Source organism: Salmo salar, chromosome ssa06 (genome assembly GCF_905237065.1).
Source record: "Salmo salar chromosome ssa06, Ssal_v3.1, whole genome shotgun sequence".
Lineage (NCBI taxonomy): Eukaryota > Metazoa > Chordata > Actinopteri > Salmoniformes > Salmonidae > Salmo > Salmo salar.
Window position 1 is genome coordinate 89,648,094 of NC_059447.1, and position 26,536 is coordinate 89,674,629.

General features: G+C 43.9%; 1 protein-coding gene across 1 annotated transcript in view; it reads right to left on the reverse strand.

Annotated features, from left to right (window-relative positions):
- ylpm1 (YLP motif containing 1) overlaps positions 1–26,043 on the reverse strand; it is a 47,813-nt gene extending 21,770 nt beyond the window's left edge. Inside the window, exons 1-13 of the mRNA XM_045719537.1 lie at positions 25,160–26,043; positions 24,448–24,657; positions 23,211–23,402; positions 21,878–22,078; positions 21,166–21,629; positions 20,046–20,931; positions 18,091–19,934; positions 15,100–15,244; positions 8,098–8,245; positions 6,286–6,387; positions 5,951–6,137; positions 5,623–5,649; positions 1,646–1,848 (exon numbers count right to left, since the gene is read on the reverse strand). Of these exons, the coding sequence (XP_045575493.1) occupies positions 1,646–1,848; positions 5,623–5,649; positions 5,951–6,137; positions 6,286–6,387; positions 8,098–8,245; positions 15,100–15,244; positions 18,091–19,934; positions 20,046–20,931; positions 21,166–21,629; positions 21,878–22,078; positions 23,211–23,402; positions 24,448–24,657; positions 25,160–25,762 (5,212 nt within the window). The 5' untranslated portion in view covers positions 25,763–26,043. The remainder of the gene's footprint in view (positions 1–1,645; positions 1,849–5,622; positions 5,650–5,950; positions 6,138–6,285; positions 6,388–8,097; positions 8,246–15,099; positions 15,245–18,090; positions 19,935–20,045; positions 20,932–21,165; positions 21,630–21,877; positions 22,079–23,210; positions 23,403–24,447; positions 24,658–25,159) is intronic.
- Positions 26,044–26,536: the final 493 nt, after the last annotated feature.

The following is a 26,536-nucleotide window of genomic DNA, read 5'->3' on the forward strand; positions in this document are numbered from 1 at the left end:
CAGACCATTACTTTAAGACATGAAGGTCAGTCAATACGGAAAATTTCAAGAACTTTGAAAGTTTCTTTAAGAGCAGTCGCAAAAACCATCAAGTGCTATGATGAAACTGGCTCTGAAGAGGACCACCACAGGAAAGGAAGACCCAGAGTTACCTCTGCTGCACAGCCTCAGAAATTGCAGCCCAAATAAACGCCTCAGAGTTCAAGTAACAGACACATTTCAACATCAACTGTTCAGAGGAGACTGTGTGAATCAGACCTTCATGGTTGAATTGTTGCAATGAAACCACTACTAAAGGACACCAATAACAAGAAGAGACTTGGTTGGGCCAAGACACACGAGCAATGGACACTAGACCGGTGGAAATCTGTCCTTTGGTCTGATGAGTCCAAATTTGAGATGTTTGGTTCCAACCGCTGTGTCTTCGTGTGACGCAGTGTGGGTGAACGGATAATCTCTGCATGTGTATTTCCCACTGTAAAGCATGGAGGACGAGGTGTGATGGTGATTTGCTGGTGACACTGTCAGTGATTTATTTAAAATTCAAAGCACACTTAACCAGCAAGGCTACCACAGCATTCTGCAGCGATACGCCATCTCATCTGGCTTGCGCTTAGTCGGACTATCATTTATTTTTTCAACAGGACACACACAATACATATCCAACACACCTCCAACAAGTGCTCAACATATGTGGGAACTCCTTCCAAGACTGTTGGAAAAGTATTCCAGGTGAAGCTGGTTGAGAGAATGCCAAGAGTGTGCAAAGATGTCATCAAGGCAATGTTTTGTGGGTACTACTTAATGAAGCTGCCAGTTGAGCACTTGTGAGGTGTCTGTTTCTCAAACTAGACACTAATATACTTGTCCTCTTGCTCAGTTGTGCACCGGGGCCTCCCACTCCTCCTTATATTCTGGTTAGGGACAGTTTGTGCTGTTCTGTGAAGGGAGTAGTACACAACGTTGTACCAGATCTTCAGTTTCTTGGCAATTTCTCACATGGAATAGCCTTCATTTCTCAGAACAAGAATAGACTGACGAGTTTCAGAAGAAAGTGCTTCGGTTTCTGCCCATTTTGAGTCTGTAATCGATCCCATAAATGCTGATACTCCAGATACTCAACTAGTCTAAAGAAGGCCAGTTTTATTGCTTCTTTAATCACCACAACAGTTTTCAGCTGTGCTAACATAATTTCAAAAGGGTTTTCTAATGATCAATTAGCCTTTTAAAATTATAAACTTGGATTAGCTAACACAACGTGCCATTGGAACACAGGAGTGATGGTTGCTGATAATGGGCCTCTGTATGCCTATGTAGATATTCCATTAATAAATCATCCGTATCCAGCTACAAAAGTCATTTACAACATTAACAATGTCTACACTGTATTTCTGATCAATTTGATGATATTTTAATGGACAAAAAATGTGCTTTTCTTTCAAAAACAAGGGCATTTATAAGTGACCCCAAACTTTTGAAAGGTAGTGTATGTTTGTTAGAGACCGCAGTACATAGCATGTCTTACCATATGTTTGTTAGAGACCGCAGTACATAGCATGTCTTACCATATGTTTGTTAGAGACCGCAGTACATAGCATGTCTTACCATATGTTTGTTAGAGAACGCAGTACATAGCATGTCTTACCATATGTCGAGGCACCATGGTCGTAGCGCTCAGGCCCACGTTCAGGCCCGCGCTCGAACGGAGGTCTGTCATAACCCCCAGGCCTTCCATAAGGATCCTCTCTGTCTCTACTGGTCCGGTTGCCCTCCCTCTCCCTCATGTCTCTGTCCCTGTAGCCCGGGCGAGGAGGTGGGGGGCCGGGGCGAGGATGGCCCGGGGGTTGTCTGGAGAGATAGAGACACACGATGAAAACACCTCAGAACATTGCATATCTGGACCCCTAGTTACAAAATAGTTTTTTTTTTTTTAAATGGGGGTGCTGATCTTGGATCAGATTCTCCTTTTAGATCATAATGAATATGATAATATGGACAAGGAGGACCTGATCCCAGATCAGCACTCCTAACTCTTAGATGCTTTGTGAACACGCAGGCCCTGGAGCAGGCAGCATTCACAAGGCCACACCAGCCAGCTGGACTAGTCACAGCAACACAGGGTGATATAATACCAGCTGGACTAGTCACAGGGTGATATAATACCAGCTGGATTGGTCACAGTAACACAGGGTGATATAATACCAGCTGGACTAGTCACAGCAACACAGGGTGATATAATACCAGCTGGACTAGTCACAGTAACACAGGGTGATATAATACCAGCTGGACTAGTCACAGGGTGATATAATACCAGCTGGACAAGTCACAGTAACACAGGGTGATTTAATACCAGCTGGACTAGTCACAGGGTGATATAATACCAGCTGGACTAGTCACCGTAACACAGGGTGATATAATACCAGCTGGACTAGTCACAGTAACATAGGGTGATATAATACCAGCTGGACTAGTCACAGTAACACAGGGTGATATAATACCAGCTGGACTAGTCACAGCAACACAGGGTGATATAATACCAGCTGGACTAGTCACAGCAACACAGGGTGATATAATACCAGCTGGACTAGTCACAGAGGGTGATATAATACCAGCTGGACTAGTCACAGGGTGATATAATACCAGCTGGACTAGTCACAGGGTGATATAATGCCAGCTGGACTAGTCACAGTAACACAGGGTGATATAATACCAGCTGGACTAGTCACAGCAACACAGGGTGATATAATACCAGCTGGACTAGTCACAGTAACACAGGGTGATATAATACCAGCTGGACTAGTCACAGGGTGATATAATACCAGCTGGACAAGTCACAGTAACACAGGGTGATTTAATACCAGCTGGACTAGTCACAGGGTGATATAATACCAGCTGGACTAGTCACCGTAACACAGGGTGATATAATACCAGCTGGACTAGTCACAGTAACATAGGGTGATATAATACCAGCTGGACTAGTCACAGTAACACAGGGTGATATAATACCAGCTGGACTAGTCACAGCAACACAGGGTGAAATAATACCAGCTGGACTAGTCACAGCAACACAGGGTGAAATAATACCAGCTGGACTAGTCACAGCAACACAGGGTGATATAATACCAGCTGGACTAGTCACAGGGTGATATAATACCAGCTGGACTAGTCACAGGGTGATATAATGCCAGCTGGACTAGTCACAGTAACACAGGGTGATATAATACCAGCTGGACTAGTCACAGTAACACAGGGTGATATAATACCAGCTGGACTAGTCACAGTAACACAGGGTGATATAATACCAGCTGGACTAGTCACAGCAATACAGGGTGATATAATACCAGCTGGACTAGTCACAGGGTGATATAATACCAGCTGGACTAGTCACAGCAACACAGGGTGATATAATACCAGCTGGACTAGTCACAGGGTGATATAATACCAGCTGGACTAGTCACTGTAACACAGGGTGATATAATACCAGCTGGACTAGTCACAGTAACATAGGGTGATATAATACCAGCTGGACTAGTCACAGCAACACAGGGTGATATAATACCAGCTGGACTAGTCACAGCAACACAGGGTGATATAATACCAGCTGGACTAGTCACAGGGTGATATAATACCAGCTGGACTAGTCACAGGGTGATATAATGCCAGCTGGACTAGTCACAGTAACACAGGGTGATATAATACCAGCTGGACTAGTCACAGTAACACAGGGTGATATAATACCAGCTGGACTAGTCACAGTAACACAGGGTGATATAATACCAGCTGGACTAGTCACAGGGTGATATAATACCAGCTGGACTAGTCACAGCAACACAGGGTGATATAATACCAGCTGGACTAGTCACAGCAACACAGGGTGATATAATACCAGCTGGACTAGTCACAGGGTGATATAATACCAGCTGGACTAGTCACAGCAACACAGGGTGAAATAATACCAGCTGGACTAGTCACAGGGTGATATAATACCAGCTGGACTAGTCACAGCAACACAGGGTGATATAATACCAGCTGGACTAGTCACAGCAACACAGGGTGAAATAATACCAGCTGGACTAGTCACAGCAACACAGGGTGAAATAATACCAGCTGGACTAGTCACAGCAACACAGGGTGATATAATACCAGCTGGACTAGTCACAGGGTGATATAATACCAGCTGGACTAGTCACAGGGTGATATAATGCCAGCTGGACTAGTCACAGTAACACAGGGTGATATAATACCAGCTGGACTAGTCACAGTAACACAGGGTGATATAATACCAGCTGGACTAGTCACAGCAATACAGGGTGATATAATACCAGCTGGACTAGTCACAGGGTGATATAATACCAGCTGGACTAGTCACAGCAACACAGGCTGATATAATACCAGCTGGACTAGTCACAGCAACACAGGGTGATATAATACCAGCTGGACTAGTCACAGGGTGATATAATACCAGCTGGACTAGTCACAGCAACACAGGGTGAAATAATACCAGCTGGACTAGTCACAGGGTGATATAATACCAGCTGGACTAGTCACAGCAACACAGGGTGATATAATACCAGCTGGACTAGTCACAGCAACACAGGGTGAAATAATACCAGCTGGACTAGTCACAGCAACACAGGGTGATATAATACCAGCTGGACTAGTCACAGTAACATAGGGTGATATAATACCAGCTGGACTAGTCACAGCAACACAGGGTGAAATAATACCAGCTGGACTAGTCACAGGGTGATATAATACCAGCTGGACAAGTCACAGCAACACATTGTGATATAATACCAGCTGGACTAGTCACAGGGTGATATAATACCAGCTGGACTAGTCACAGCAACACAGGGTGAAATAATACCAGCTGGACTAGTCACAGGGTGATATAATACCAGCTGGACTAGTCACAGGGTGATATAATGCCAGCTGGACTAGTCACAGTAACACAGGGTGATATAATACCAGCTGGACTAGTCACAGCAATACAGGGTGATATAATACCAGCTGGACTAGTCACAGGGTCATATAATACCAGCTGGACTAGTCACAGGGTGATATAATACCAGCTGGACTAGTCACAGTAACACAGGGTGATATAATACCAGCTGGACTAGTCACAGCAACACAGGGTGAAATAATACCAGCTGGACTAGTCACAGGGTGATATAATACCAGCTGGACTAGTCACAGGGTGATATAATGCCAGCTGGACTAGTCACAGTAACACAGGGTGATATAATACCAGCTGGACTAGTCACAGCAATACAGGGTGATATAATACCAGCTGGACTAGTCACAGTAACACAGGGTGATATAATACCAGCTGGACTAGTCACAGCAACACAGGGTGATATAATACCAGCTGGACTAGTCACAGGGTGATATAATACCAGCTGGACTAGTCACAGGGTGATATAATGCCAGCTGGACTAGTCACAGTAACACAGGGTGATATAATACCAGCTGGACTAGTCACAGCAATACAGGGTGATATAATACCAGCTGGACTAGTCACAGTAACACAGGGTGATATAATACCAGCTGGACTAGTCACAGCAACACAGGGTGATATAATACCAGCTGGACTAGTCACAGCAACACAGGGTGAAATAATACCTTTCATCAACATCCATGAAGTGTTTGCTTGAAGCAGCAAGAACAGAACACAAAAACAAAATGTTACACGTTTACTGTAGTTCTACATAGCATTGTCACACAGTTGTGTAAAAGCAGTCCAACTGCTGAGGTAAAAAGTGCTTTAGAAATAGATTTGATTGATAGACTGATTGCATTAAGAAGAACAGAAGACAACATTCATTAGTGGAGCTTGTAGTTATTTCACACACACACCGTAGCATTCACTGTGGGCGTCGTTAAACCCAGAGCAATATCATGTATTATTCAATAATCTAGTTTAATCCCCACTAAATGTAACCGGGTATACCTGTCATCTCGAGGCGGATAACGCTCCCTCTCGTATCGCTCTCTTTCAAAGTCCACGGGAGCTTTTTCTCTGTACATCTCCCTCTCTCTGCTGTACTCCCTGCGCCCCATGTAGGGGTCTACCGGTCGTCTGTCGTAGTACAGGTCTCTGTGGTAGGGGTCTCTCTCTCTCAGGGGGCCCAGCAGTTCTATAGGGGGAAAGGAGCATATCGTTATTATCGATGCCATTTAGCAGGCACTTTTTATCCAAAGCGACATACAGAATTAGCTGCTACCTGCAAAACCAATGCTAGCAAGTCTCAAAACGACGAACCATCCAAAAATAAACACAGTCACCTTTTTCATAGCTCCTCTCCCTCTCTCTGTCAGGTAAAGGATCAGGCCTCAACACAATCCTCTCACCGTAAGAGATTCGCTCCACCGTGGCAGCACCCAGGTCTGGATAGCAACATGGAAATGTGGGGGTCAATGTCTTGGGGAGGGAAAACACACACACACACACACACACATGCACAGCCTACCATGCACAGCCTACCTCCAGGTACCTGGAGCGGCAGGTAACCTAGTGGTTAGAGCGTTGGACTAGTAACCCGCAGGTAACCTAGTGGTTAGAACGTTGGACTAGTAACCCGCAGGTAGCCTAGTGGTTAGAGCGTTGGACTAGTAACCAGCAGGTAGGCTAGTGGTTAGAGCGTTGGACTAGTAACCAGCAGGTAGCCTAGTGGTTAGAACGTTGGACTAGTAACCAGCAGGTAGCCTAGTGGTTAGAGCGTTGGACTAGTAACCAGCAGGTAGGCTAGTGGTTAGAGCGTTGGACTAGTAACCAGCAGGTAGCCTAGTGGTTAGAGCGTTGGACTAGTAACCAGCAGGTAGGCTAGTGGTTAGAGCGTTGGACTAGTAACCAGCAGGTAGGCTAGTGGTTAGAGCGTTGGACTAGTAACCAGCAGGTAACCTAGTGGTTAGAGCATTGGACTAGTAACCAGCAGGTAACCTAGTGGTTAGAGTGTTGGACTGTAACCAGCAGGTAGCCTAGTGGTTAGAACGTTGGACTAGTAACCAGCAGGTAGCCTAGTGGTTAGAGCGTTGGACTAGTAACCAGCAGGTAGGCTAGTGGTTAGAGCGTTGGACTAGTAACCAGCAGGTAGCCTAGTGGTTAGAGCGTTGGACTAGTAACCAGCAGGTAGCCTAGTGGTTAGAGCGTTGGACTAGTAACCAGCAGGTAGCATAGTGGTTAGAGCGTTGGACTAGTAACCAGCAGGTAGCCTAGTGGTTAGAGCGTTGGACTAGTAACCAGCAGGTAGGCTAGTGGTTAGAGCGTTGGACTAGTAACCAGCAGGTAGCCTAGTGGTTAGAGCGTTGGACTAGTAACCAGCAGGTAGCCTAGTGGTTAGAGCGTTGGACTAGTAACCAGCAGGTAGCCTAGTGGTTAGAGCGTTGGACTAGTAACCAGCAGGTAGCCTAGTGGTTAGAGCGTTGGACTACTAACCGAACGGTTGCAAGATCGAATCCCCGAGCTGACAAGGTACAAATCTGTCGTTCTGCCCATGAACAAGGCAGTTAACCCACCGTTCCTAGGCCGTCATTGTAAATAAGAATTTGTTCTTAACTGACTTGCCTGGTTAAATAAAGGTGTGTGTATAAGGTAGTTGTTGTGAAATTGTTAGGTTAGATGACTTGTTAGATATTACTACACGGTCGGAACTAGAAGCACAAGCATTTCGCTACACTCACATTAACATCTGCTAACCATGTGTATGAAACAAATACATTTGATTTGTAAAATAAAATAGAAAAATAAACAAGGAGGCAACGGTGTGTTTCTGAAGCAGAATAACCACTTCATTTAAAACCTTTCAGGCCTATAGTTTTTAAAGATACAAGCCACAACTTCCTGTGTTCTCTCTCTATGTTTCCAATGAGCACCCTTTAGTTAACATTTATATATTTTTACAGAAGCAATTCCATTTTAACATCAGTCAATTAAGGAAGTACCAATTCCTAAACAAATTCCAATACGCATTCCAATTCTCTTTAATGCTTTTCAATAAAGGACATTTGGAATTGGAACTGGAATTTAGATTACTTTCTGAATTGAATGGAATTGGAACAGGAACTGACCCCAACCCTGCTTCCTATTTCTTTCCCTACCATGTCCATGTCCATAGTCGACAGTCTTAGGGATGACTGATGTGTTGGACACTGGAGGAACGGAGGACAGGTACCCAGTATCTTGAGGTTTGGTGTCTCCCCACGCCACTGTTTTTGCAGCAGTTGAGCTAGAAATGAGATTGGTCGCCTGGGGTGGAGACACAGTGATGTGGGTTAAAAACACATTTAAAAATGGGTAAATATCTATCATTTATAACTAAAACTATTTTTTTTTTAAAGAGTCAGAAATATGAATGTGACCTGGAAATGACAACGAAGTGGTCTTCTTCAAATATATTGTTGGACTATAACGAGGTTTATACCCATATTACGACCAGGTTTATAACCAGGTCTATAACCACTATTATAACCAACATCATAACCAGGTCTATAACCAACTATTATAACCAGGTTCATAACCAACTATTATAACCAGGTCTATAACCAACTATTATAACCGGTTTATAACCAACTATTATAACCAGGTTTATAACCAACTATTATAACCAGGTTTATAACCAACTATTATAACCAACTATTATAACCAGGTTTATAACCAACTATTATAACCAGGTTTATAACCAACTATTATAACCAATTATTATAACCAGGTTTATAACCAACTATTATAACCAGGTCTATAACCAACTATTATAACCAGGTTTATAACCAACTATTATAACCAACTATTATAACCAACTATTATAACCAACTATTATAACCAACTATTATAACCAGGTTCATAACCAACTATTATAACCAGGTCAATAACCAACTATTATAACCAGGTCTATAACCAACTATTATAACCAACTATTATAACCAGGTTTATAACCAACTATTATAACCAACTATTATAACCAACTATTATAACCAGGTCTATAACCAACTATTATAACCAGGTCTATAACCAACTATTATAACCAGGTGTATAACCAACTATTATAACCAGGTCTATAACCAACTATTATAACCAACTATTATAACCAGGTTTATAACCAACTATTATAACCAGGTTTATAACCAACTATTATAACCAGGTTTATAACCAACTATTATAACCAGGTTTATAACCAACTATTATAACCAGGTCTATAACCAACTATTATAACCAACTATTATAACCAACTATTATAACCAGGTTCATAACCAACATCATAACCAGGTTTATAACCAACTATTATAACCAGGTTTATAACCAACTATTATAACCAACTATTATAACCAACTATTATAACCAGGTCTATAACCAACTATTATAACCAGGTTTATAACCAACTATTATAACCTATTATAACCAGGTTTATAACCAACTATTATAACCAGGTTTATAACCAACTATTATAACCAGGTTTATAACCAACTATTATAACCAGGTCTATAACCAACTATTATAACCAGGTTTATAACCAACTATTATAACCAGGTCTATAACCAACTATTATAACCAACTATTATAACCAGGTTTATAACCAACTATTATAACCAACTATTATAACCAGGTCTATAACTAACTATTATAACCAGGTTTATAACCAACTATTATAACCAGGTTTATAACCAACTATTATAACCAGGTTTATAACCAACTATTATAACCAACTATTATAACCAACTATTATAACCAGGTCTATAAACAACTATTATAACCAGGTCTATAACCAACTATTATAACCAACTATTATAACCAGGTCTATAACCAACTAGTATAACCAGGTCTATAACCAACTATTATAACCAACTATTATAACCAGGTTTATAAGCAACTATTATAACCAGGTTTATAAGCAACTATAATAACCAGGTCTATAACCAACTATTATAACCAGGTTTATAACCAACTATTATAACCAGGTCTATAACCAACTATTATAACCAACTATTATAACCAGGTCTATAACCAACTATTATAACCAACATCATAACCAGGTTTACAACCAACTATTATAACCAGGTTTATAACCAACTATTATAACCAGGTTTATAACCAACTATTATAACCAACTATTATAACCAACTATTATAACCAGGTCTATAAACAACTATTATAACCAGGTCTATAACCAACTATTATAACCAACTATTATAACCAGGTCTATAACCAACTATTATAACCAGGTCTATAACCAACTATTATAACCAACTATTATAACCAGGTTTATAAGCAACTATTATAACCAGGTTTATAAGCAACTATAATAACCAGGTCTATAACCAACTATTATAACCAGGTTTATAACCAACTATTATAACCAGGTCTATAACCAACTATTATAACCAGGTCTATAACCAACTATTATAACCAACATCATAACCAGGTTTATAACCAACTATTATAATCACCAATGGTGTCCCCCAGGGCTCTGTTCTAGGCCCTCTCCTATTCTCGCTATACACCAAGTCACTTGGCTCTGTCATATCCTCACATGGTCTCTCCTATCATTGCTATGCAGACGACACACAATTAATCTTCTCCTTTCCCCCTTCTGATAACCAGGTGGCGAATCGCATCTCTGCATGTCTGGCAGACATATATATCAGTGTGGATGACGGATCACCACCTCAAGCTGAACCTCGGCAAGACGGAGCTGCTTTTCCTCCCGGGGAAGGACTGCCCGTTCCATGATCTCGCCATCACGGTTGACAACTCCATTGTGTCCTCCTCCCAGAGTGCTAAGAACCTTGGCGTGACCCTGGACAACACCCTGTCGTTCTCCACTAACATCAAGGCGGTGACCCGATCCTGTAGGTTCATGCTCTACAACATTCGCAGAGTACGACCCTGCCTCACGCAGGTCCTAATCCAGGCACTTGTCATCTCCCGTCTGGATTACTGCAACTCGCTGTTGGCTGGGCTCCCTGCCTGTGCCATTAAACCCCTACAACTCATCCAGAACGCCGCAGCCCGTCTGGTGTTCAACCTTCCCAAGTTCTCTCACGTCACCCCGCTCCTCCGCTCTCTCCACTGGCTTCCAGTTGAAGCTCGCATCCGCTACCTCCACTGGCTTCCAGTTGAAGCTCGCATCCGCTACAAGACCATGGTGCTTGCCTACGGAGCTGTGAGGGGAACGGCACCTCCGTACCTTCAGGCTCTGATCAGTCCCTACACCCAAACAAGGGCACTGCGTTCATCCACCTCTGGCCTGCTCGCCTCCCTACCTCTGAGGAAGCACAGTTCCCGCTCAGCCCAGTCAAAACTGTTCGCTGCTCTGGCACCCCTATGGTGGAACAAGCTCCCTCACGACACCAGGACAGCGGAGTCAATCACCACCTTCCGAGGCCCCTGAAACCCAACCTCTTTAAGGAATACCTGGGATAGGATAAAGTAATCCTTCTAACCCCCCCCCCCCTAAAAGATTTAGATGCACTATTGTAAAGTGGTTGTTCCACTGGATATCATAAGGTGAATGCACCAATTTGTAAGTCGCTCTGGATAAGAGCGTCTGCTAAATGACTTAAATGTAAAAATTATAACCAGGTCTATAACCACTATTATAACCAACTATATAACCAACTATATAACCAACTATTATAACCAGGTTTATAAGCAACTATTATAACCAACTATTATAACCAGGTTTATAACCAACTATTATAACCAGGTCTATAACCACTATTATAACCAGGTTTATAATCAATTATTAAAACCAGGTCTATAACCAACATCATAACCAACTATTATAACCAACTATTATAACCAACTATTATAACCAGGTTCATAACCAACATCATAACCAACTATTATAACCAGGTTTATAACCAACTATTATAACCAGGTTCATAACCAACATCATAACCAACTATTATAACCAGGTTCATAACCAACTATTATAACCAACTATTATAACCAACTATTATAACCAGGTTCATAACCAACATCATAACCAACTATTATAACCAGGTTTATAACCAACATCATAACCAACTATTATAACCAACTATTATAACCAGGTCTATAACCAACTATTATAACCAACTATTATAACCAACTATTATAACCAACTATTATAACCAGGTGTATAACCAACTATTATAACCAACTATTATAACCAGGTGTATAACCAACTATTATAACCAGGTTCATAACCAACTTTTATAACCAACTTTTATAACCAGGTTCATAACCAACTATTATAACCAGGTGTATAACCAACTATTATAACCAGGTTTATAACCAACTATTATAACCAGGTTTATAACCAACTATTATAACCAGGTCTATAACCACTATTATAACCAGGTTTATAACCAACTATTATAACCAGGTCTATAACCAACATCATAACCAACTATTATAACCAGGTTTATAACCAACTATTATAACCAACTATTATAACCAGGTTCATAACCAACATCATAACCAACTATTATAACCAGGTTTATAACCAACTATTATAACCAGGTTCATAACCAACATCATAACCAACTATTATAACCAGGTTCATAACCAACATCATAACCAACTATTATAACCAACTATTATAACCAGGTTTATAAGCAACTATTATAACCAGGTTTATAACCAACTATTACAACCAGGTTTATAACCAACTATTATAACCAGGTTTATAACCAACTATTACAACCAGGTTTATAACCAGGTTTATAACCAACTATTATAACCAGGTTTATAAGCAACTATTATAACCAGGTTTATAACCAACTATTATAACCAACTATTATAACCATGTTCATAACCAACTATTATAACCAGGTCTATAACCAACTATTATAAACAGGTTTATAATCAACTATTATAACCAGGTTCATAACCAACATCATAACCAATTTGTAAGTCGCTCTGGATAAGAGCGTCTGCTAAATGACTTAAATGTAATAACCAACTATTATAACCAGGTCTATAACCAACTACTATAACCAGGTCTATAACCAACTATTATAACCAGGTCTATAACCAACTATTATAACCAGGTCTATAACCAACTATTATCACCAGGTTTATAACCAACTATTATAACCAACATCATAACCAACTATTATAACCAGGTCTATAACCAACTATTATAACCAGGTGTATAACCAACTATTATAACCAGGTTTATAACCAACTATTATAACCAGGTGTATAACCAACTACTATAACCAACTATTATAACCAGGTGTATAACCAACTATTATAACCAGGTTCATAACCAACTTTTATAACCAACTATTATAACCAGGTTCATAACCAACTATTATAACCAGGTGTATAACCAACTATTATAACCAGGTTTATAACCAACTATTATAACCAGGTTTATAACCAACTATTATAACCAGGTGTATAACCAACTATTATAACCAACTATTATAACCAGGTGTATAACCAACTATTATAACCAGGTTCATAACCAACTTTTATAACCAACTATTATAACCAGGTTCATAACCAACATCATAACCAACTATTATAACCAGGTTTATAACCAACTATTATAACCAGGTCTATAACCAGGTTTATAACCAACTATTATAACCAACTATTATAACCAGGTTTATAACCAACTATCATAACCAACTATTATAACCAGGTTCATAACCAACATCATAACCAACTATTATAACCAGGTGTATAACCAACTATTATAACCAGGTTTATAACCAACTATTATAACCAGGTTCATAACCAACTTTTATAACCAGGTTCATAACCAACATCATAACCAACTATTATAACCAACTATTATAACCAACTATTATAACCAACTATTATAACCAGGTCTATAACCAACTATTATAACCAGGTCTATAACCAACTATTATAACCAGGTTTATAACCAACTATTATAACCAGGTCTATAACCAACTATTATAACCAGGTGTATAACCAACTATTATAACCAGGTTTATAACCAACTATTATAACCAACTATTATAACCAACTATTATAACCAACTATTATAACCAGGTCTATAACCAACTATTATAACCAACTATTATAACCAACTATTATAACCAGGTTTCCAACCAAACTTTTTATGAGAGTAAAGTACATACAGTATAATAAAAAATGACTAAAATGCCACGAGAGGCCTGATGACAACCACAAATCTGGCAGTAAACATTCTGTCGAAAAAACAAAACACGCTTGACAAGGTGGGCGCTTGAGTCGGTAAAATAAATTGGTGCAAGAAATGGAGGTGGAAACGTTGTTGTGTGCTCCTCTCACTACGACTGGGTAAACCCACGCAGTTTATCAGACTACAGATGAAATAAGTTCTGAACTTCACATGCTGGTGAAAGAGCACGGTGATGAGCGTGATGCTCCTTTCCAATAAATATCGAGGGTCTTATTCTGGTGACATGATGATTGATGCTTGGCTGCCCATTTGACAAATCAAAATAGCATGACTCTTATCCATAATAATCTCATCATGTAGGTAGTCTACCTGCACTGGCTGAGAGATGTTGGCTAAAGCACGTGGAAATAAACACAGGGCACATTTGCTTTATAAAACTCAACCATTTTCTTTTGTGCCAAAACCATCAGCAGAGATGAAAATACAAGGGAAAAAGTCATTTGGATGGAAACATCTCTGGTGGGGAAAATGTGTATAATTCACGCTGATTTCTTTGAATATTTGCATGCAAATCTGTCGCCAATTGGATGGAAACCTAGCTAGTGACATGACTCAACTGTAAGATTGAACAGTTATACATAGGGTTCCAAGAACTTTCAATAAATTCCCTGCTTTTCCCAAATTCCGATTGGCGGATTCCCGGAATCAGGAGGGAACAAGCAGGAAACCTGGAACCCTCTAAACCAGGATTTCATTCAAAGTTCCCGGAATTTTGCAACCCTACATACATACATACATACATACATACAAGAACAGCTTGAAAGAAAATACACAAAACTGTAATATGTCAAACAAATGTCTATAGATTTACCTGAAGCTAAATTCTATATGTAAATGTCAAACAGTTCAATTCTATACTTTATGTGAAATATATAAATGATTTAGTACTATTTTATATCAATAAGGTGTGGTTATTTACCTGCAGGGCACTCCGGACCTCAGGGGGTATCTCCAGCCCCAGTAGCCCAGCAGGGAGCTCCGTCTTGGGGTCAGACGTGATGGATAGGGCCTCTCCCTCGGTCAAATTCTCCTGCATTTCTCTGTTCAGTACCAGAGAAACAGACCTATATTGTATTTAAAGTGCTGTGTGATTCATTTGCTAATATGCATGTACAGAGTAGCCTGGAATCCAGAACCTATTTTGTGCTAACATTCCTCTCCGTGTACTCCAAACATGGTATCACAAAAGGGTGCCAATGAGTAGAATGATAGCACAAACAGACAGGTCCTCAGGCTACATACAGAGGTGTCTCACAAAAAAACAGTTGTGAAAAACAGCATTTCAAAAAACTATACATTGCCAGTAAAAAATTTGGACACACCTACTCATTCAAGTGAATAGTGAAGACATCAAAACTATGTGCAGAGCTGTCATCAAGGCAAAGGGTGGCCACTTTGGAAAATCTCAAATATATTTGGATTTATTTAACACTTTTTTAGTTACTACATGATTCCATATGTGTTACTTCATGATTTTGATGTCTTCACTATTTTTCTACAATGTAGAAAATAGTAAAAATAAAGAAAAACTAAAAATATTCAGACCTAGACTTTTTCCACATTTTGTTATGTTACAGCCTTATTCTAAAATGGATTCAATTGTTTTTTCCCCCTCATCAATCTACACACAATACCCCATAATGACGAAGCAAAAACAGGGTTTTAGAAATGATTGCGAATAAAAAAATAGAAATACCCAGCGGTAGAAAAAGTACCCAAATGTCATACTCGAGTAAAAGTAAAGATACCTTAATAGAAAATGACTCAAGTAAAAGTGAAAGTCACCCAGTAAAATACTACTTAAGTAAAAGTCTAAAAGATTATGTTTTTAAATATACTTAAGTATCAAAAGAAAATGTAATTGATAAAATGTACTTAAGTATCAAAAAGTACAAGTATAAATCATTTCAAATTTCTTATATTAAAGCAAACCAGACCACTACATTGTCTAGTTTTTTTTAAATGTATTTAAAAGATAGCCAGGGGCACGCTCCAACTGTCAAAGATAATTTACAAATGAAGCATGTGTTTAGTGAGTCCGCCAGATCAGAAGCAGTAGGGATGACCAGGGTTCTCTTGATAAGTGGTGAATTAGACATTTTTCCTGTCCTGCTAAGCCTTCAAAATGTAATGGAGTACTGTTGGGTGACAGGGAAAATGTAAGGAGTAAAAATTACGTTATTTTCATTAGGAATGTAGTGAATTAAAAGTTTTCCAAAATATTAATAGTAAAGTAAAGATACCCAAGAAAACTACTTAGGATGACCTTTCAAGTATTTTTACTTAAGTACTTTACAGCAATGGAAAACCTCCTTCCTTAAGTATTCAAACCCTTTGCTATGAGACTTGAAATTGAGCTGGTGCATTACTGTTTCCACTGATCATCCCTGAGATGTTTCTACAACTTGATCGGAGTCCACCTGTGGTAAATTCAATTGATTGGACATGATTTGGAAAGGCACACACCCGTCTATATAAGGTCCCACAGTTGACAGTACATGTCAGAGCAAAAACAAAGCCATGATGTCGAAGGAATTGTCCATAGAGCTCCGAGACAGGATTGTGTCAAGGCACAGATCTGGGGAAGGGTACTAAAACATTTCTGCAGCATTGAAGGTCCCCAAAAACACAGCGACCTCCATGGAAAAAGTTTAGAACCACCAAGACTCTTCATAGAGCTGGCCGCCGGGCCAAACTGAGCAATCGGGGCAGAAGGGCCTTGGTCAGGGAGGTGACCAGGAAAATCTTCCAGAAGGACAACCATCTCTACAGCACTCTACCAATCAGGCCTTTATGGTAGAGTGGCCAGAAGGAAGCCACTCCTCAGTAAAAGGCACATGACAGCCCACTTGGAGTTTGCCAAAAGGCACCTAAAGGACTCTCAGACCATGAGAAACAAGACTCTCTGGTCTGATGAAACCAAGATTGAACTCTTTGGCCTGAATTCCAAGCGTCACATCTGGAGGAAACCTGGCACCATCCCTACGGTGAAGCATGGTGGTGGCAGCATCATGCTGTGGGGATGTTTTTCAGCGGCAGGAACTGGGAGACTAGTCAGGATCGAGGGTAAGATGAACGGAGCAAAGTAAAGAGAGATCATTGATGAAAACCTGCTCCATAGAGCTCAGGACATCAGACTGGGTCAAAGGTCCACCTTCCCACAGGACAACGACCCAACGCACACAGCTAAGACAACGCAGGAGTTGCTTCAGGACAAGTCTCTGAGTGGCCCAGCCAGAGCCCGGACTTGAAACTGATCGAACATCTCTGGAGAGACCTGAAAATATCTGTGCAGCGACGCTCCCCATCCAACCTGACAGAGCTTGAGAGGATCTGCAGAGAGGAATGGGAGAAACTCCCCAAATACAGGTGTGCCAAGCTTGTAGCATCATACCCAAGAAGACTTGAGGCTGTAATTGCTGCCAAAGGTGCTTCAAGAAAGTACTGAGTAAAGTGTCTGAATACTTATATAAATGTGATATTTAAGGTTACATTTTTTATACATTTGCAAAGATATCTAAAACTGTTTTTGCTTTGTCATTATGGGGTATTGTGTGTCGATTGATCAGATTTAAAAAAATAATTTTTGAATCAATTTTAGAATAAGGCTGTAACGTAACAAAATGTGGGAAAAGTCAAGGGATCTGAATACTTTCCAAATGTAATGTATAGTTTGATATATATTGTGGTCTTTAAAAAATTACAAGGTTTCACCAAGACAGTTTCTATCTTATGGGCAACCCTTTCCATACATACATATCTCTTAGGGTTGGGGGTCAATTCCATTTCAATTCCAGGCAATTACAAAAGTAAACCAAATTGCAATTCCACATTTTCCTAATTGAAAAGCATGGAAGAGAATTGGAATGTACTTCCCGAATTGAACCCGACCCCGATGTCTCTAATTTACCTGATAAGCTTCAGCTCGTGGGCAGCTTTCAGGATGATCTCATGTTGTCGTTGTGACAGAGCCAGTATGCCCGGTCCAGTTCCCTGTGAGGCTGATTCCGAGGAACTGTCTGGTCCAGTACTGGGAGGAGCAGGGGCCTGGGAAGGTGTGGGTGGAGGGATACCTAGATCTGATCTAGGTGGTTCGGCTCGCCCGTCGTAATGGGGCCTACGCTCCTCAAAGTCTGGGTGGTAGTTTCTCTCCGGAAGGGGTGGTCTTGATCTCTCCCACTCTGGAGGGGGCAAGTAGGGGGGTTCATCGTGCCTGTAAGGAGGGTCGTCCGGGTAGTCGCGACTTTGTAGCTTGCCTCCTCTTCCATGCTCTTCTCCCTCGTAGGCGAATGGAGGACGATCTCTGTCTCCCTCATAGGCGAATGGAGGACGATCTCTGTCTCCCTCGTAGGCGAATGGAGGACGATCTTGGTCCCTTTCATCAGTCCACTCGTCCTCTCTGAAGCGGTCTGGGGGAGGGTAGGGAGGGTAGTCTCTCTCTGGTAGTGGTCGTCCTCTCTCCCTGTCCCACTCCCCACCGCGAGGAGGCTGATCATGGGGATAATACTCCTCCTCACGCTCGTATTCATGTGGCGGGCGGTTCGGCCAATCACGTGGCGGTAGCGGTCTTCCATACCCGTCATCATCAGGACCACCAAACTCCTCCCCATACCCGTCGTGGGGGTACCCCTCCAGCTCCTCGTGTGGGTGAGGTGGTTGCTGCATCATGCCCCGGCCCATCAGGGCTCCCCGATGGCCTGTAGGACGCCTCCTCATCCCCCCTCGCTCCATCATCATCTCAAGGGGAGGTGGACCCCTTGGCCCAACTCTGCCGCGGTTGGGGGGTCGTCCTGGGCCCGGGGGCCAGCCAAGGTCCCTATCCATGTCATGGTATGGAGGAGGATCACCAGGCCCCATCAGATCTCTGTCCATCATCTCTCTTGGTGGAGGAGGCCGTCCCCTCATGTCTCGCTCCATCATATCGTGGTGTATGGGCGGCCCTCTGGGGTTGTAGTCTCGATGCAGCGGGGGTCCCAGAGGGTCCATGTCATCATGAGGCCCCATGGGGGACCCTAGAGGGTCATGGGGGTCCATGGCTCCGTGAGGAGGAGGAAGGGGGCGTCTGGGACCCCCCTGGTGCATGAAGCCGGGTCGGCCGCGTGGAGGGCGACCACGCCCAGGAGGGAAGGGGGCTCGGGGGCCTCCTCTCATGCCATGAGGAGGGGGCCTCCGGTCCATCCAGTAGGGATCTCCTTCCTCTCCCCAGTACTCTGGAGGTGGGGGGTCTGCTTCCTCCCAGTGGTGCCCGTCTAGAGGCTCTCCTCTCCCCATAGGGGGACCTCCTCTCCCTGCGTCTTCGTAGTAGTCCTCTGGAGGGTAGTAGTGTTCTTCAGGGACCCACATCTCCTCTTCAGGCAGAGGAGGACCTCCAGGTTTCTCCAGTGAAGGGTCCTGCTGCCAGTCCTCCTCTGGTCCTCCATGTTGTGATCTCATGTTGATCTCCATGTTGTAATCTCCATGTTGTGGAGGTCTGTAGTCGTAAGGAACACCCTCCATGTCGTCCTCCGTCCTCCCACCTCCCAGGGGGATAGTGTTGGGACTGAAGTCTGGGATACCGGGCTGTTTTCCTCCACGTCCACTCAGACCACCTCTTCCTCCTCGCCCCCTCATCCCTCCATCCGCCTCTCCTCGTCCTCTACCTCCCCTCACCCCTCCATCCACCTCCCCTCGTCCTCTACCTCCCCTCATCCCTCCATCCACCTCCCCTCGTCCTCTACCTCCCCTCATCCCTAAATCCACCTCCCCTCGTCCTCTACCTCCCCTCATCCCTAAATCCACCTCCCCTCGTCCTCTACCTCCCCTCATCCCTCCATCCACCTCCCCTCGTCCTCTACCTCCCCTCATCCCTCCATCCACCTCCCCTCGTCCTCTACCTCCCCTCATCCCTCCATCCGCCTCTCCTCGTCCTCTACCTCCCCTCATCCCTCCATCCGCCTCTCCTCGTCCTCTACCTCCCCTCATCCCTAAATCCACCTCCCCTCTTCCTCTGACAGACCCTAGCGGCTGGCCACGTCCCCCTCTACCACGTCCCATGGGCCCCGGAGGACCAGGAGGTTGGTTGGTCATTGGGTCTGTCTTCGAAGGCTCCGGTCCGTGGGGCTTCGGCCCCGGTGGTCCCTGAGGCCTGTTGTTGTTATTGACATTATTCTTCAATGGCCCATCTGGTCCACCTGGTTTGAAAGCGGTTTTCTGGGACACCGAGGCGTCGGTGGACACATGGGGCTTGGCACCGGCAGGACCAGTAGGGCTCACCTTCTCCATGTTGGTGGTGGATCCCTTACTATCAGCAGCAGCAGCGTCAGCTTCTGCCTTCGTCTGAGGGATGGGGTCATTTTGGACGAAGAAGCCGTCCAGTGAGTCCAACATGTCCTCTGACATATCCTCCGGTTCTGCTCCTGGTTTCGCTGGCCCGGTAGGTTTATTAGTAGGAGGCTTGGAGCCCGCCGGCGTCTCAGTCTTACCCTGTAGTGGTTGTGTGTCTTTACCAGTGTCTGGTTTAGGCTGTGGGCCTATATGGGGAACTGGGGGACCAGGTGGTCTTTCAAAGCGGCCAGGGGGGCTCTGTCTCGGGGGCTGGTCAAACCGGGACCCCTGCTGCCCAAATCGAGGCCCTGGTCCTCTGGGGCCAGGCTGGTCGAACCTCTGGCGCTGCTCGTTGAACCTGGGGCCTGGTGGAACATTAAACCTCTGCTGTTGTCCAGATTGCTGCTGCTGGTCAAACAGCGGGCCGTTCCCTCTCGGACCATCAAACCTCGAAAAGAAAGCAAATCACATGAATGTCTGTCAACAGCCTGTTTTTGGAAATTGCAACTTTGTTTTTTTTTTTTGAACCATTGTCCAAGCCACAATTATTTTCATTTATTAATTTAACCTCCAGATTATCATGTTCAGGTACAAACAACATCTCTCTGGTCAAGAGGTTAGCCCCCAAGTGAAACACAATCACACAGTTTGAATATCATTATGTCATGAATACACAAGTTACCTTGGTCCTCTGGGGCCTTGGTAGGGTGGAGGCTGTCCTGGTGGTGGAACTGGTGGTCTGGCCGCCCCTCTCCCTCCTGGGCCTGCCCCTCCTGGGCCTGCCCCTCTCCCTGGAGGTCCAGACAGGTTGTACTGCTCTGCCTGAGGCCCTTGGTGTGGTTCTCCTGTGGGGGTTCCCATGCGTTGGGCATTTGAGGGGCCTTGCTGCCCTGGTCGAGGGCCCTGCGACATGGATCCAGAGGCGGACGAGGGCTGGCTACCTGGCTGGGACGGCATGGACGGGCTCACCATGTGACCTTGTTGAATCTGTGAGTCCGGTCCAGAGTGTGGGTACTGACCATATTGGTTATACTGGTCCCCGTACCCTCCACTACCATACTGATTACTACTACTGTATTGATCAGCGCCGTACTGTCCACCGCCTCCGTACTGTTGCTGCATGGCTCGCAGGGTGGTGACCCTCTCCTGCAACAAATCAATCAAATTTATGAAGCCTCTTTTCACATCAGCAGCGCCTTTACATGAAGCTGCCTGGGGATGTATTCAGCAACCTAAAACGCTGCAGATAGAAATGCAATGACTACAGCTGAATCTAGTCCCTTATTGTATGTGACAGATGAACATATATATCTAAAACGTCCTGTAACATTACATCCTACTGAACAGACCCCAGAGGCAGAGGGGAGGCCTCTCCTCTTCAGGCTGTACTGTACCTGTAGGTGTGCTGAGGTGGAGTTCATCTGTTCCTGCCACTGTTTCCACTGTAACTCATAGTCCTGTAGCTGGTCTTTATGTGGGTAGGACTGGAACTGCTCTTGCCACTGGCTGAAGGTGCGGCCCCAGTCTGCAAACACCGGGACAAACTGCTGCTGCTGCGTCTCATAGTGACCCAGCTGCATGGCCATAGCCATCGTCTACACAGGTGGGAATTAGAAAAACTTTTATTGGACCCAAATAAAAGTGGAAATTTAAGCTGCGTGTCCATGGCATTGTCTAGAGGACATTGAGGAGAATAGAACAGGCTTAATCTGTTCGTCTTTCAAAATGAAACTATAAATACCCTGACAGCAAAGAGACAGCACCCACTTTGACAGGAGCAAAGAGACAGCACCCACTTTGACAGGAGCAAAGAGACAGCACACACTTTGACAGGAGCAAAGAGACAGCACACACTTTGACAGGAGCAAAGAGACAGCACCCACTTTGACAGGAGCAAAGAGACAGCACCCACTTTGACAGGAGCAAAGAGACAGCACCCACTTTGACAGGAGCAAAGAGACAGCACACACTTTGACAGGAGCAAAGAGACAGCACACACTTTGACAGGAGCAAAGAGACAGCACCCACTTTGACAGGAGCAAAGAGACAGCACACACTTTGACAGGAGCAAAGAGACAGCACACACTTTGACAGGAGCAAAGAGACAGCACACACTTTGACAGGAGCAAAGAGACAGCACACACTTTGACAGGAGCAAAGAGACAGCACACACTTTGACAAGAGCAAAGAGACAGCACACACTTTGACAGGAGCAAAGAGACAGCACACACTTTGACAGGAGCAAAGAGACAGCACACACTTTGACAGGAGCAAAGAGACAGCACACACTTTGACAGGAGCAAAGAGACAGCACACACTTTGACAGGAGCAAAGAGACAGCACACACTTTGACAGGAGCAAAGAGACAGCACACACTTTGACAGGAGCAAAGAGACAGCACACACTTTGACAGGAGCAAAGAGACAGCACACACTTTGACAGGAGCAAAGAGACAGCACGATACGATGATACTTTCTATGCTCACTCCAAAATGTTATTTTATTTTATCAGTGCAAGATTCTGTGCAAATAAAGTGGATTGCTATTAGCATTAAACTAGTTGAACAGACCACAAACTTGTATACAGCTGCTGGATTCTGGTGGAAGCAGTAGTCCTAGGCCCAGTAAGACCTAGGCCCAGTAAGACCTAGGCCCAGTAAGACCGAGTTAGACATAGGCCTAGTTAGAAAGGATGGAAATAATATTGTGTCATTAGAGCGTTGCTTACCTCTAGATGTGCAGGTTGTTGGATACACTGCTGGTACTGGTTGAGGATGGTCTGTAGCTGAGCATGGTGACGCATCAGGGCTTGGTACTGGTAGCCCGCTCTCTGCTGCTGGGCCTGCTGCCACTGGGCCGCTGCGCTCTGGAGCTGCTGCAGCCGGGCTGCCTCTGCTGGGTCCTGGACTGGGGGTGCAGGCTGCAGGTGGAGAGGAGTAGTAGTAAAGTTAACCCAAACTAACTAAGTAAGGAAGGACGCCTTGGAAGAGTTTAAGGGCTCTACAAAATCCACGCAAAAAGAGCAACAGATCATCATTACATTTACATCATTTAGCAGACGCTCTTATCCAGAGCGACTTACAGTAGTGAATGCATACATTTCATAATGTTTTTTCCCTCCGTACTGGTCCCCCTGATCATAATACGGTCCGTTCCAAATATTCATCTGCACAGAAGTACGTAGAACGCAGAGAGCGAAGAGTCCTTTAGCCTTGTCCCAGTCAGAATGACATATAGGGGCAGGAGCCTTTAGCCTTGTCCCAGTCAGAATGACATATAGGGGCAGGAGCCTTTAGCCTTGTCCCAGTCAGAATGACATATAGGGGCAGGAGCCTTTAGCCTTGTCCCAGTCAGAATGACATATAGGGGCAGGAGCCTTTAGCCTTGTCCCAGTCAGAATGACATATAGGGGCAGGAGCCTTTAGCCTTGTCCCAGTCAGAATGACATATAGGGGCAGGAGCCTTTAGCCTTGTCCCAGTCAGAATGACATATAGGGGCAGGAGCCTTTAGCCTTGTCCCAGTCAGAATGACATATAGGGGCAAGAGCCTTTAGCCTTGTCCCAGTCAGAATGACATATAGGGGCAGGAGCCTTTCTCTTGTTTCTGTAGCGTGAGGCAGCTTAATTAACATTCCCATTCAATGATTTGTATTTTTTCCCGTGACATTGGTTAACCGATACGTGAATACCTACCATATCACTGAATTGTTACCACACAGTCATTACATTCTGAAGATGTTGCATTTTAAAACATATCACACTCTCAGGAGACGATTGTGTGGAGAAGATTGCGTATGTCAACATTATCCCTTTCATACACAGAGAAAAATCACACTAATTCATATATTCTTTTTTTACAGGTAACATATCACATCGTCTGTTATAAATGGGATATGTCTCACAGACCAATACATTTACCTACAATTCTAATGTCAGACGTGTGAAACAGTCAGGTTTCTCCTTACCGTTTTGTCCTCTGGTGGAGGTGGTGGTGGGGGCTGCTCTTTGGGTGGAGGTGGTGGAGGGGCGTTCTTAGGGGGTTCCGATGGAGGGGGAGGCGCGGCTGCCGAGTGGGGCCGGGGCGCTGGGCCATCACCCAGGCCTTGTTTGGCCTTCTCTGCTTTCAGCCTCTGCAGATTCTGGAGATGCTGCTTGTACCAGTACTGCTGCTGCTCCTGGATGACAAGAACAACAAACATAATATCAACATGACAATATTAGACACGCTGGTTAGGATGTGCAGCCCCCTTTCCCTTCCTGCTTGTTGTAAATATGATGGAATAAACATGGCTACTATTGTGTTATAGTTAAAACCCTGCTCTGAGAGATGAGTGGGGGAATGATAAGCAGGCCTATCTCATGCAAGATGGGTGATGAGAAGATCAAAATACAATTAGAAACTAACAATACTACTAGCTTGGTCCCAGATCTGTTTGTGCTGTTTTGCAGACTCCTACGGTCATTGATAAATCATAGGAGCTTGCTATACAACACAAACAAATCTGGGGTCAGGCTATGACAATAGCACGCAGAAACAACGACTTCCTGATGCAATGAGTAATTGCAAATCATATAAGTTACATTCTCGTCATTCCTGAGATGAAGTACGGTACGTTTGCATGCGCCGTGGAAAGGAGACCTACTGCTGCAATGTGAAATACACATCCAAGATATTACCTGCAACGACATTGACGTAAAATCGGGCTTTTCCTCCTCCGACGCAGAGGAATGTGCCTGGTCTTTCGAGGCCAAAGATTCTTTCTTGTTTACCTCTTTAGTCGCTGGAGTACCATTGTTCTGAGTGGGCACCGGAAGGGTCGAATCTGGTGGGGGAGGCTGGGCCTCCTTGGACTGCGGGGACTGTGGTGGTTGCGGCGGCAGCTGCTGTTGTGGTCCGGGGGGGCCGGCTTGCACGGTCTGATACTCATCTTGATAAGGGGAAGGGGCACCGGGCCCCGTTGGACCATACCCATATCCCGTACTGCCTTGCCACGATTCGGCCGCAGTACCACCGCCGCCATAGGGGTTTGCATCTACGTTCCTGTCGTGGTGCAGCACGGATTGGAGTTGTTTTTGGTGGAGCTGTTGCAGCTGCTGCATCTGCTGGAGATGCTGCTCCCGCAGGCTGTTGAAAGTCGAACCGGGTGTAGCTGCGGGCGTAGCGGCTCCGTAGCTCCCGAATCCTCCTCCGAAGCCTTCGCCTTGAGGAGACGGCGCACCAAAGTTCTGCTGCGAAGGTGGTTGATGGCCACCACCGTAGTTAGTACCCCAAGGATACATGCTTGGAAACAGCGGGCTGTATGGGCCTTTGTGCTCACATAAAACCGGTGCAGTGGAAAAATACAAGGTAATGCGACGCTACCCTCGATTATAGAGGTACGTTTTCACGCGCGTTACAAACCGTAAACAAACGCTGATTATTGATCGCGTTTGTTGTATCAGTAAACGTTAACAAATTAAAGAAAATGCGTTGTTCGCTTTGGTTTTCGGGTTCCGTATCATTTAGCTAGAAAGCTAACTAGCTGGTTGTGGAGGGAGACGTGGGAAACGTACACGCTGATTGGTTGGTATGACGGATGTACGTCATGAGTACATCATTTCCGGATCGCCCAAATTGTTGTTATTTTTCCATTCCACAAGAGGGTGACATTTCTACATAAACACACAGGCCTCACATGCCACAACCAGATTTCAGTAGTCCAAAACAACATGATGAGAAAAGGGTTTTTGGAACCAATCAGATAGATTATTGGGTCAAACAGTAAATTATTGGGTCAAAACAAAAGGCTCTGTTTTTTTTTTTAAGAGTTGGATCAGATAATTGTGCTTTGAAGGCCTACAATATGGCTTAAAAATAAAACCTGTGTGTGTGTGTGTGTGTGTGTGTGTGTGTGTGTGTGCAGCCTTTGTTGAATACCTTTTAAAATAGGTATATTTCTAATGATCTCCATCCCAAAAGTCTGAACCACTAACAAAATGTAGGACTGTTGGGATGGTTTGGAAATAATATTGGTTCCCCTTGAGCCCTTTGAAGTTCAGCTAAAAGGGAATGAA